At 57.9% G+C, this 12,659-nt stretch overlaps 1 protein-coding gene across 2 annotated transcripts in view; it reads left to right on the top strand.

Annotated features, from left to right (window-relative positions):
- The window catches only part of ETS1 (ETS proto-oncogene 1, transcription factor), a 76,508-nt gene that overhangs the window by 56,973 nt on the left and 6,876 nt on the right, over window positions 1-12,659 (top strand). For both annotated transcript variants that reach the window (XM_010403971.4, XM_039564855.1), the window contains 2 exons: window positions 336-581; window positions 4,516-4,776. In XM_010403971.4, coding sequence (XP_010402273.3) covers window positions 336-581; window positions 4,516-4,776 — 507 coding nt within the window. The remainder of the gene's footprint in view (window positions 1-335; window positions 582-4,515; window positions 4,777-12,659) is intronic.

Genomic DNA, 12,659 nt, shown 5'->3' with positions numbered 1-12,659 from the left:
GGATGCCAGGCTCTAGCACTGAGGAGAGGTGGCTGTAGCAGGGACTCACCTTTCCCAATCAGCAGTGAAGCATTTTTGCCCTGTTTCTCCTTTGCTGAGGCTCCACTCCCCAGGATTTTCCAGCTTTTTCCCTCCCTTGGGATGAATTTGGTGCAACGCACATTGAAGATGCTTGGGGGTATCTAATTTGGCTGAATTGCTGCGTTTTTCAGACCCCATCTCTGCTGCTCTTGGAACCCTTGCCCAAACCAGAGCCTCAGGGTGGGCATGGGGGATACTCTGGTCCCTTGGGGCTGCTTTTGGGGTGGGCTCTGACGCTCCCGTTGTGCCCCCAGGTTACGGCATCGAGCACGCCCAGTGCGTGCCCCCCTCCGAGTTCTCCGAGCCCAGCTTCATCACTGAGTCCTACCAGACCCTGCACCCCATCAGCTCGGAGGAGCTGCTGTCCCTCAAGTACGAGAGCGATTACCCCTCGGTGCTGCTGCGGGAGCCGGCGCAGGACTCGCTGCAGACCGACTACTTCTCCATCAAGCAGGAGGTGGTGACGCCGGACAACATGTGCATGGGCCGTGCCAGCCGAGGTAAAGCCGGGCTTAAACCCGGGATGGGCGTGGATTCCTGCTGTTCTCACCTTCCCTCCCGTGGGAATGTGCTCCCAAGGCCACCAGGGAGCTGTGCAGTGCTAGCACAGCCCTCTCCCAACACACGCTGGATTCCCTGGTGGCTTTGAGCCCTCCCTGCCTTTCTCTCCAGGGGAAACTTGAGGAAGGTCTTTCTTTCCTCTCCTCCACTGCCTGTTTCACATCTGCAGAAACGTAGCAATTCTGGTGCTGTGCTTTGATGTCGGACCTGAGTGGAATTGAAATGAGCTTTTGTGTCATCAGGGAGGAAAAACTGCTGGGTGCTTGTAGAAATCCCATTTTGTAGGAGCCCAGGCAAAGCCCCACAAATTCTTCACATGTTCTCATCAGGAATTGCTATGCAAGGTTTGCACCCTGTGATCCAAAGCCTTTGTCCATTATCCCCAGGGATTTTGATGGCTGCTTGTTCGAAATATTCTCCTGTAGCCAATTCCTGAGCTCTGTTAGGAGGGGCAGTGTCGGGGGCTGAGGCAGCAGCAGAGCTGAAGGACCCCCAAGTGCTCCTCTCCAAAGAGTTGTAGGGACATGGTTCCTGTTTGGGATGGTGGGATTTAAACACCTGAACACTTTGGAAGATCTGAGCCCAAATACCTTCCCAATTAATGTTATGAATTTGGGAACACCTGGGGCCCACGTGCCCGAGTGCTCTGTGATCACATCAGTGATGCCAGGTTGCGGATGTGGCTCTGCCTCCGCTCAAAGCAAAGGTTTAATCCACAGAGCTCAAAGCCCCTCACAAAGAGCATCATTATCTCCTGATTCCAGGCAGGGAACCCGAGGCACGGGCAAGAGATGTGACCCTCGTGCCATCCCCCCTGAGCAGAAGCCAGGTGTCCCCAGGCCCAGAAGGCGTTTCGGTGGCGCATTGCTGTGAGCCAGGTTTGATGTGGAGCAGTGAAACCCATTGATCCGGAGAGCTGAGGATGAGCTGCCCTCCCGGGAAAGCCAGAGCTGCTTTCCAGCGCCCATGCAGCTCATCTGAACTTTCTCACTCTTTTTCCAAGCTGGGAAAGCTAATTACAGGGAAGTTATTAATTGTGTTATTGCCTCTCCCTCGGAGAGAGGTGACCTGAGCCAGAAGGGCAGCAGGGTTTTAATTTGGGGCAAACTTCTTCTTTTGGGGTTGTTTTTCTGCCTCTGTTTCAGCAGTGCCTTTCGCTTTTCATGACCTTTTCTTTAGCACAGGTGATTTCATCATTCTCACAGTGCAATAGTGCAGGAAGGCTTTCGCAACTGTGCCTCGAGCCTGTTCTCAGTGGCAAGCCTAAAAATGGTTTCAGGGGAGGGAAGAGAGAGCCCTTGATGCTGCTGTTAGCAAAGACATGAACCCTGCAAGAGGCTGTGCTCACACCAGTGCTGCATTTCAGCCCTGGGGGGACACAGATCCTCCCAGAGGTGGGGGGAAAGTATAATTTTATAAGATTTTATAATATAATATTTTTAATATGAAGCAGAGGCCAATTAATTTGTATTTATGTTCCTCTTTACCTTGCCCTGTCTTACAAGGTTAGTCTGATACAAAGTCAAGCCCTTCAGCATCACCTCAGGGTGAAGGTTTTCCAGACAGTCGCCTTGTCTGGGGCCTTTAGGAGGGAATTTTGGGGTCCCACAGGAGCTGTTTCCCTCTGCCCTGTCAGTAAGGGCGTCAGGTTGAGAAGTGGAGCTGCCAAACTCATTTCAGCTTCTCTTGAGTAAGTGCAGGGCGTGATTGTTCCAGCTAGGCAGAATTTGGGTGAATTTTCAATGGATTGACACAAATCACATCTCTGTCAGGTTTTAATTCCTTTTGTGAACGAGCCTGTGCTGCAGGACCGCTCAGGGAATTGGTTATGCCAATTAATGTACAGCAGCGCTGTGTTCCCCTCACAGCACTCAGGGAAGGATGGGAGTGTGAAATCCTCAACAAACTAAAAGAACAAAGAGTTTGAAACAGGGTTGTCCCAGCAGAATGAAGCCAATGGATCCCAACTCCCAATGGTTCCGGGCCAGCAGTCAGGGCAGGGCCTGCAGTAGTTGAGCCTTTCCACAGCAAGTGCTCTTCAAGCTACAACACAACAAATATTTGGGGGTGTGTGCCAGCGCCCTTCCACGTTCCCCTTCCCCCGGGACTTGCTCTCTGGGCCCAGGCTGTGGGTAGCTCTGCCAATGGAAATTTCTCCAGGAGCTCTTGCACAATCCCAGCAGCTGTTTTTAGCCGGGTTTGGGAAATCAGTGAACTTGAATGATCCTGTTACGCTCGTAGCTTGTCAGGAAAGATGTTGAGCAATCGGCAGCGTAGGGAGATCAGAGGCAGCAATTTCAGTTTGTTCTTTGGGTCCTTTTTTAGCTCTGTTCCAGTGCAGAGGCTGCACGGGCCGGCTCTGGGGGTGTAAATCAGCATTGCTGAGGATCTGGCCTCTCATGTTCTGGCTTCGGCTAAAAATACCCCAGAGAGCGACTTTGACACAAGCCAGCTGTGCTCACCTCACCAGGGCTGGAGAAAGCTGCTGGAGCTCTCAGCTATTCACTCTCCTTCTCCATCAAACCTGCTGCTGCTTGGGGATGTGGGGCTGGCTGGAACAGATGGCAGGAAAAAAAGTTTGGGAGGCAACATCCAAATTAAAGGAGCTGGGTGTGCCCAAGCAGTGTTTGAATAGGGCTGGCAGATGTAATGGGGGATTTATTGGGGACCCCCAATGTCCTTCAGCAGCAAGAGAATCACAGAAATCAGAGAATCATAGAAAGGTTTGACTTGGGAGGGACCTTAAAGTTGGTTCCACCCCCTGCCATGGGCAGGGACACCTCCCACTGTCCCAGGCTGCTCCAAGCCCAGTCCAACCTGGCCTTGGGCACTGCCAGGGATCCAGGGGCAGCCACAGCTGCTCTGGGCACCCTGTGCCAGGGCCTGCCCACACTCTGAATAAAGAGGTCCTGGAGTGCCCATGTTTAGGCTCCTGAGCTCAGCCTTGGGTATCTCAAGTGAACGCTGTCTCTGACACTGCCTTTTGGAAATGAGGGACCACTTCCAGTCAGCCCCAGGCACCAGTCTTGGGTAAAAAGGCCAGATTTGGGTTTTTCCCCGTCTCTCTCTGCCTGAAGTTTTCCAGGGCTCAGCCCTGCTCTGAATGACAAAGGTAAAAGTATCCCAGGCCTGGGCTGTGCTTACTTTGGAGATGGGATGGAAAGGGACAGCATCAGTTTCCCTGAGCCTGCACAGTGCGCAGGTGAGGCACCCCGTGCTGGCCAGGGGAGGCACCCCGTGCTGGCCAGGGGAGGCACCCTGTGCTGGCCAGGGGAGGCATCCTGTGCTGGCCAGGTGAAGCACCCTGTGCTGGCCAGGTGAAGCACCCCGTGCTGGCCAGGTGAAGCACCCTGTGCTGGCCAGGTGAAGCACCCTGTGCTGGCCAGGTGAGGCACCCTGTGCTGGCCAGGTGAGGCACCCCGTGCTGGCCAGGGGAGGCACCCCGTGCTGGCCAGGGGAGGCACCCCGTGCTGGCCAGGGGAGGCACCCCGTGCTGGCCAGGTGAGGCACCCTGTGCTGGCCAGGTGAAGCACCCCGTGCTGGCCAGGGGAGGCACCCCGTGCTGGCCAGGTGAGGCACCCTGTGCTGGCCAGGGGAGGCACCCCGTGCTGGCCAGGGGAGGCACCCTGTGCTGGCCAGTGAAGCACCCTGTGCTGGCCAGGTGAAGCACCCTGTGCTGGCCAGGTGAGGCACCCCGTGCTGGCCAGGGGAGGCACCCTGTGCTGGCCAGTGAAGCACCCTGTGCTGGCCAGGTGAAGCACCCTGTGCTGGCCAGGTGAGGCACCCCGTGCTGGCCAGGTGAAGCACCCTGTGCTGGCCAGGGGAGGCACCCTGTGCTGGCCAGGCCCGTCTCACCAGCTCTGCCTCCTCCAGGTAAGCTGGGAGGCCAGGACTCCTTCGAGAGCATTGAGAGCTACGACAGCTGCGACCGCCTGACGCAGTCCTGGAGCAGCCAGTCCTCCTTCCAGAGCCTGCAGCGCGTCCCCTCCTACGACAGCTTTGACTCCGAGGACTACCCTGCCACCCTGCCCAGCCACAAGCCCAAGGGCACCTTCAAGGACTATGTGCGGGACCGGGCCGACATGAACAAGGACAAGCCTGTCATTCCTGCTGCTGCCCTGGCTGGCTACACAGGTAGGGAACCCTCGATCCTGGAGAACCCCTCTGGGGCCCCCAGCACCTCGGGGAGCACCTCCCCATCCCCGGGGGCAGAGCCTCGGGGTGCTCTGAGCTGCCCCAGCTCGGCGTGGCTGGTGCAGGGAAGGTTTTTGGGGTGTCTCTGGGGTCAGCCCAGGGCTGCATCTCCTTCGAGTGTGGCCATCCCACACACCCCACACCTCATGGGGGATGAGGGACCTGGCTGACCTCCAGCTGTGGCCTCAGCTGGCTCTGGTTTGGTTCCTGTACACGAGGTGCAGCAGAGCCCCCAGCCCCCTGTGGCACTGCCAGGTGACCGGTGGCCATCTGGGGCAGGAGCAGCCACATCCCCAGCCCTGCTGTGCGTGGGGACTGCTCCTGTCCCCTCTGGCAAGAGGAGGCCCTGGCTGTGCTCCGTACCTCGGTGTGAGGCAGGGACGGGGCGCTGCCAAAGCCATCCCAAACGTTTTCCATTCCTTGTGCTGGGAGAGATGAGAAGGTGATAGGCCATGGAAACTCTGGCTCTTTGTGACAGCCCTTCAGCAATCTGGCATCTCCAAGGAGAGAAACTTGGTGGGATGGGGCTTCCAGCTAAAGCTGAGCTAATCCTTTCCAACCCTTCCGTGCCATGGCTTTTCCCTGTGCTCTGAGGAAAACTCTGGGGCAGCCTCCTGCCAGCTCCCCTGGCTCTGCACACTCGGGTCTGTCCTGCCCCAGCTGGGAGCAGCTGGTGGAAAGAGTTTGTGCAGATAAAGATCATCCTCAGGTTCAGAGCAGATCCTGAGCTGCGACTGTCCCTGAGTGTCCTCCCACGCACGGCTCATCTCATCTCATCTCGGGGCTGATACCGAGCTTTTGTGAGGGTGGGGAGAGGTGCAGGAGGGAGGAAAGCTGGGGAGATAATTTTAGGAGTGTAAAAAAGGAAGTGGTTTGTTGCTATAGCTTTAGTTAGAAAGAGAGCTCAGCCCTGCCTGCTGAGTGAGACTCCACCAAGTCCATACAAAACAGGAGTGTGCTCTGCATTCCTGTAGGGATTGGGGCTTGGGGAGGGAGAGGAGGGACCACAGCCCGGGGGCTCATTCTCTGCTGTGCCATGGAAATCGATGTTCCTGAGAAAAGAAACCACTGAGCACAACTTGCTCTTTTCATTCCTATTTTCATTCCTATTTTCTCCTGACAATGCCTTTCCCTTCAGCACCTGGAAGTGCTTTGGGTACGCAGTGCCTGGCCAGGAGCCCGGGATGCGTTTGAACAGCTGGGGAAACTGAGGCACCGAGGTGCTGGCAAAACCAGGAGCATTCTTTCCTAAGCTGGATATTTCCCTCCACGTTTGCTCCACGTAGCTCGTGGAAAAGAGCGCAAAAGAACCACCCCCGGAGAGAGGCGAGGAGCTGAAGCCAGCGGCCGGGCCCTGTGTTTTTCCAAGGAATATTAGCACCCCAAAGGCTGTCCTTGGAGCTGTGCCTTTGGGAAGGGGAGACTTGGGTTCACGCAATGCCAGAGCACAATTCCAAACACTTTGCTCTGCATAACATTTTCCCTCACCTCATTTCCAACCCCTCTTGGAGCTGGGAAGAGAATCCCTTGGCCCAGGCACTTTGGTGGGATCAATAAGCGGGAACGCCTGGCTTTTTTTATTTATTTTTGCATTGCTTCACTTGAGAGGCTTTAAATGTGGAGAGGAAAATCTGGAATCACTGGGAAATCCTTGAGCTGGAGCTCTGTTTGCCCGCTCCAAAGGCTGCTGAGCAACATTCAGTGCTCAAGCCAGCAGAGGCAGCTTTTGCCATTGGGAATGGGCTCTGGACAGGTGATCCTGGCAGGCAGTGACCCCAGAGATGTCCTCAGAGCCCTTTTAAAGCCCCCAGACCTTCAGCAGTGGCTTTTCTGAGCAAAGGGAGCCGGAGCTGGGTCGCTGTGAGAGCAGATCCTGGGAAGAGCGAGTAGAACGTGTTGGGTTTCAAACTGGAGCAGAACTGGGCGCTCTCCACTCTCTGGGTTTGTGTCAGTGCAAAAAGCCCCACTCAGGCTGTGCACTGAGAAGTGCTGGAGGTCTGGCCTGGGCCAGCTGAGCTCTGAGTGGGGACTGAGGCAGAACTCAGGCGTTGTTGTGCTTTGCTGTGCTTTACTCTCGCTTTACTCGGGGGAGGAAGTGCTGTCTGGCAGCCAGAGGAGGGGAACTCAGAGTCTGAGCTCTGCCTGTGGCTCAGCCGAGGAGGTGGAGCCTCCCAAGGACCAGAGCAGGGCTCTGCCAGCCCAGGAGCCCAAAACACCCAGACCTTGGGGTTCCATTTCCCCCCGAGGACACAGCCAGCACCCACCAGGCACCTTGAGGTGGCCCCACTAGATCTGGCAGGGTGAAGAGGGACGTCACATCCCTCATCCCCAGGACTTTCTCTGCTGACTTTAAGATCTGAGAGTCCTGTTCAGGTTCTGTTACCTCCGTGCTGCCCAGGGAGGTGGCCCCAGCACATCTCTGATGGTATCTGCCCCAGAGGCACGTTCTGGGGTGAGAAGGTGCATTTTGGAGAAGCTCTGTTTGCGTTTGATGTATTCTTCACCCAGCTCCGAGCGGCCTTTCAGAGCTGCCTTATCTGCCCCCACATCTTGACCTATTTTAACGAGTTGCCATGGTTGCTCACAGAGAGGTTGATGCAATTTTCTTATCTTTTTTTTTTTTTGAAGGAGAAATGTAATTGCTCAGGAGTTGGTGAACTTCAGTTTCCATCGCTGCAGGGAGGGCCAGCCCTGGACTCCTGGATTTGGAGCTCACTCAAATCTTGGCCAGCTTGAATTTTACCTGAAAAAATGGCTGGACCTGTGTCAGGGGAGGGTTAGGCTGGATTTTGGGAAAAGGTTCTTCCCCCCGAGGGTGCTGGGCACTGCCCAGGCTCCCCAGGGAATGGTCCTGGCCCCGAGGCTGCCAGAGCTCCAGGAGCGTTTGGACAGCGCTGCCAGGGATGCCCAGGGTGGGATTTGGGGGTGTCTGTGCAGGGCCAGGAGCTGCACTGGATGATCCTGTGGGTCCTTCCTGGCTCAGGAGATTCTGTGATTCTGAGATTTTACATTTTCTTTGCCGTGACAGTGCATCCATGGTATCCAGGCAGGGGATGGCTCAGGATGTGTGCTCACTGCTGGCTCAGCTGAGCTCACTCTGAGCTCCCTGGTTCAGCAGCAGAGCCGTGCTTGGTGTGAGTGGGCAGAGATCCCTCCATGCCTGAGCCCAGCTGGGCTAAAGTGAGCTCAGCTCTGCCTCCACATCCCCTGGGGCTGTGCCATAGCTGGATCCTGCAGCCTCTGATGCTTCCCACGGCCACCAAGCATCCTGCAGGAGCCCTGGCACCGGGTAGATAAACTCAGCTGGAGCTTTGTGCCCTGTGTTGGTGTTTGCAGCCCGTGCTGCCGCTCCCCTGGTGTTGCAGGGCCACAGGAGGCTCAAACCTCTCTGGTTCGATGTAGCTGTTCAGCACTGAGCTGGTTTTGGGTTCCCTTGAGCAGCTGTGTGGGTTGGTAGCCAAGTTATGGCGTTTGTTTGCTCGGTGGTGGGCAGGACCGACACCCCGGGGCTTTCCATCCACGGTGTTGGTGCTACCACAGCCCAGAGCCGCTGCTCCACACCACTGAGCACACAGCAGGGCCATCCCCTCGTGCTCCACGGGGGAGGGGAGGAGGGAGGGATGGGAGAGGCGAGTGCTCCCCAGGCGCTGATCCCGCAGCTGCCAGGCTGCGTTGGTGTGGGTGCTGCTGCCTGTCCTCCCCTCTGGGCCTGCTTAGGGAGGTGCTGATCCCTTCAAAGCCAGTCCCAGCACTCCAGGGGTTAATGCCCCTTCCCAGCTGATGTTGCCCATGACCAGAGTGTCCCTCTCAGAGCGGTGCCATCCTCCTCCTCGTTATCCTGATGCCCATCAGGAATCCAGGAGGCAGTGCAGGAACGCTCACAGACGTTATCTCCTCTCACAGACGTTATCTCCTCTCACAGATGTTATCTCACCCGGAGCCCTCTCTGTGCCCAGGCCAGAGCCCGCCCTGCCCCTCGCTGTCAGGGCTCACAGGGCTGTGTCCGGGGGCCTCCCAGCCCCTCTGCTGTGTGTGAGCGGCCTCCCTCGCACAGCCCGAAGCCTCCCCAGCCTCTGTTTGTGAGCGATTCTTATCTGTGAGCCGGCAGTGAAAGCACAGCTGCTGTTTTGCAAGAAAGCCGAGGCGGTGCCAAGGAAAGTGGGTCTCTTTCAGGACAGTCCAGGTGCTGCTGCCCCTTCCCCGGTGCTGTGCTGCTGCTCTGAAGCCTCCACAGGCGACATCCCCCCTGTGCTGTGCTCATCGGCACCCAAAAATCCTCCAGCAGCTCCCTTCCCGTCCCCTCTCCCGCTGCACTCCAGTGGTCTGGCTGTCCTTGCCATCCCGAGCATTGCTGGGATCATCAGCATCCTGCGTGCCTGCACTGCTGGAGCAGAGTGTCCGTGTGGGCATCTGCAGCCACGGAGCAGGAGTGTGGGAGTGCAGGCACCCCTCTGGCCCTGCTGGGACGCAGGGGATGGTGTCACCCTGCTCCTTCTGGGTCACGCCCTTCACCTGCCCTTGCAGGTGACTTCAGGGTGGCCACCCAGCAGCTCCTGCCCGCTTTTGCCTCAGGCAGGGCCCAGTGGGCTCAGGGCCCTTCTGGCCTCCCCAGGGTGGCGACTCGAGGGTGGGAGTGGGGCCGGTTCAGTGGCTCCTGCCCCACCTGCCAGACGTGCAAACGAGAGCAAAGCCAGCCCCACGCGCCGCTGCCCAACCGTGGCAGAGCTCAGCTCTCCCCAGGGCTCCTCCAGCCCGGGGAGGGGGCGGTGGGGGGCAGCAGCTCTGGCTGTATCTCCTCCAGACACCCAGCTGGTGTTGCTCAGCAGCTCGTGGACAGCAGGAGCACCCTCAAGGGGGTGTGGAGCTCACAAAATCCCTGGAGCTTTCCCAGGTGCCTCTGGAGTCAGCCTCTGGCTTCAGGGACAACGCTCTCAGGCACAGGGTGGGATTCTTGGGGCTGTCCCGTGCAGGGCCAGGAGCTGGAGTTGATCTCTGTGGGTCCCTTCCCACTCACGAAATTCTACCAGATCAGTCCTCCCAACACCTCCTTCCTGAGAGCAGAGGAGCTGTAGCAGGGAAGCAGCTCTGGCCCGGATTGGCCCTCCTGCCTGCAATCATGGCCGTGTTGTCCCTAAGGAAGGGCCTTCCTGGGTCCTCTCCTGCTTTTTCTTTGGAGATGCCTCCATCCAAGCTCCACCACCTTGCAGTGTCTGACTCCTCCGCCAGCCTGGGCAGGAGCTGGGGAGGAGCTGTGGGAACTGGGCTGACTTTGGGGGATTTGGGGACTGTGGTGCCATCAAAGGGGTGGGCAGGGTGGGCAGGTGAGCAGGGCAGGGGCTGTTTTGGAGACGTTGCCAGGGCCGATTGTTCTGTGGGGTTGGAACCACAAACCGCAGCACGCCAGGCAAAGGTGGGGGGTGGGTAGGTGGGGTTTTTTTGTCTTCTTGTCTTGTTTGAACGAAGGGAAACAAAACAGAGGCCGTTGGGAGGGGTGAATGTGTAAAACCCTCCCGAGAGAGATGACGGGGTTGTGCCTGTCTGCCCCAGCTGGGCCGTGCCACCGTCACCGCGCCACTGGAACGGCCCCATCCGGCAGAGTTTGGTATCCCAGTGGTTGGGAATGGGCTGGGGGACCATTCCTGACTGAGGAAGGGTGGCACAGGGGTGGTGTGGCACCAAATCCTTCGCTCTGGGGACACCATCGGGGGCTGGTGCTGAGGAAGCCCCACTCGGCCAGCAGTTCCCAGCTTTCCCACTATTCCCACTGCCATCCGGCTCAAGAGGAATATTTTCCCCCTGACGCCGCAGAATTCCTGTGGTGTGACAGTCCCTGCTGAAGGACCCTGTTCAGTGCCACCAAGGCCAGACAGGGCCCCCATTGTGGGCGCTATTTTTAGCTGTCCTGCGGGTGCCGGAGGTGGCGGCGGGGCGGGAGGACACCCCCACCCCTCTGAGTCCTCCCCTTGTCTCTTGTGGAGCAGGGGCTGCCCCCATCCCCAGCCAGGGCTGGGATGGCTCTGGGAAGCCCCTGGATGTGTGTGGAGGGAGCAATGCCATAACAGCTGCCTTGTGCCCCTCCAAACCTCACGCTCGGAGCTGCATCCCAGTCCAGGCTGCGGGAACAGGTGGTTGTTTTGGGATAACCACGGCAGCGGATGCACCCGCTGGCCTTGGGACAGCCTGGCTGTGTGTGCTTGTACCATGGAGTGATCCCAGCCTGGCATCCTGGTGGGGATTTCCAGCCCTGGCTGGGATGAGAGGAAGGGTTGCAGCAGAAGGGATGGAAAATGGGCACTGCTCCTGTGGATGAGGAGGTTTGGGGTGCAGGGACAAGCCTGGCAGCTTCCTGCTTGCCCTGTGACATCAAGGGGAGCGGCTTTGCTGCATGAGCCACCTGGAAATCCCATGGGAAGAGATCCCCTGCTCCTTGCTGCCCGCAGAGCGGCTCATTTGTGAAGATGGCCCTCCAGCACTAATTACAGCTGCAGCAGATGATGCCCTGACCTCCAGCACTGCTCCCTGCTCCGTTCTCCTCCCTGCCAGCGCTGATTTGGGGCACAGGCCCGGGCATGTGCCGGGGTTTGGCTCCTGCCACCTCACTGCCATCTCGGAGCAGTGCCACATCTGCCAGGCTCGGCTGCCTCCCCCTCGGGCAGGGAGGGGGCGTTTACAGGAGCTGGGACATGCCTGGAGCCCTGCATAAACACATTCCTCACATAATTGCCTGTCCAGCGAGAGGAATTTGGGGTTTTACGTGCGCGTCCCGCAGGCAGCTCGGAATAGACCTCGGGAATCCCTGTTCCAAGGATGACACCTCTTCCTTGGAAATCCCAAAATACCCAGCAGAGCGGCACTGGGAGCGGTGGCAGGAGCCCTACCTTGCTTGCCAGAGAGAGGGCAAGAATTCCTGTGTTTCCCGACACCTCTCCCTGCCAGCTGGCAACCAAACGGGAATGGCACCGGCCATTGGCTCAGGGTTAGTGAGGCTGGAACCTCCAAAGATCCTGTAGGGCCAGGATAGCCCAGGGGTGTTTTGAGGGCAGCTCCTCACCCAAGAACCTGGCACCCGTCTTATTTCGGGGAAGGAATCAACTAAAAATCCTTATTCTTCAGCTGCGCAGGAGAGAAATCGATGGGAGGGGGTGGACTTGGCCTTGGACTCCTTGGGCTGCGTCTCTGTTAACCTGATCTGGGTGTTGGATGCTCCCTGGTCCTGTGTGGGAAGTTGGTGTAAGGTCAGGTGGGCCAAGAGGACTCATCCCCTTGGGAATTCACCTCTGCAAGACCTCAGGCAGCCACCAAAACCTTTTTCCCAGGGTTTTCTCTGCATTTAGAGCTCACTGCTATAAATAGGCCTGAGCCTGGAGGTGTGGTGGCATTTCAGGCCGAGCTTTTGGCTCTTCCCTTTCAATGAGAGGCAAAGGCGTCATCTGAATTCCCTCCCTCATTTTGGAGTGCATAATCCAGCTCCATCCCTACTGCAGAGTGCGGCTGTGGAGTCAACATCTTGGCAAGCTCCAGAGGAGCGACGGGCTGGAGCCTTTCCCTGCCGAGTCCTTTCCCATTTCCAGCAGAGTGAGCTGGGAGCTCCCTGCCTTGCCCTGCCTGTGGCTGTGATAACCCCCAGGCCTGGCGCCGACAAAGCCCTGGAGCAGTTCCACAGGGATAACAGGAGGGAAACAATTTGGGAAGGGCTGGATGGGACACGGCCATTCCCGTGTCCTGGAGCCAGCTCTCTCATTTCCTCCTCCCCAGCAGCTTTTGAGTCATTTTAAACTCTGTGGAGAAGGAGAGCAGCCTTCCCTTCCCTCCCCTCCATGGGT

This window comes from Corvus cornix, chromosome 24 (genome assembly GCF_000738735.6).
Source record: "Corvus cornix cornix isolate S_Up_H32 chromosome 24, ASM73873v5, whole genome shotgun sequence".
In the NCBI taxonomy this organism is placed as follows: domain Eukaryota; kingdom Metazoa; phylum Chordata; class Aves; order Passeriformes; family Corvidae; genus Corvus; species Corvus cornix.
Note: the sequence above shows the minus strand (reverse complement) of the source record. Positions and strands in the feature narration are given on the sequence as shown.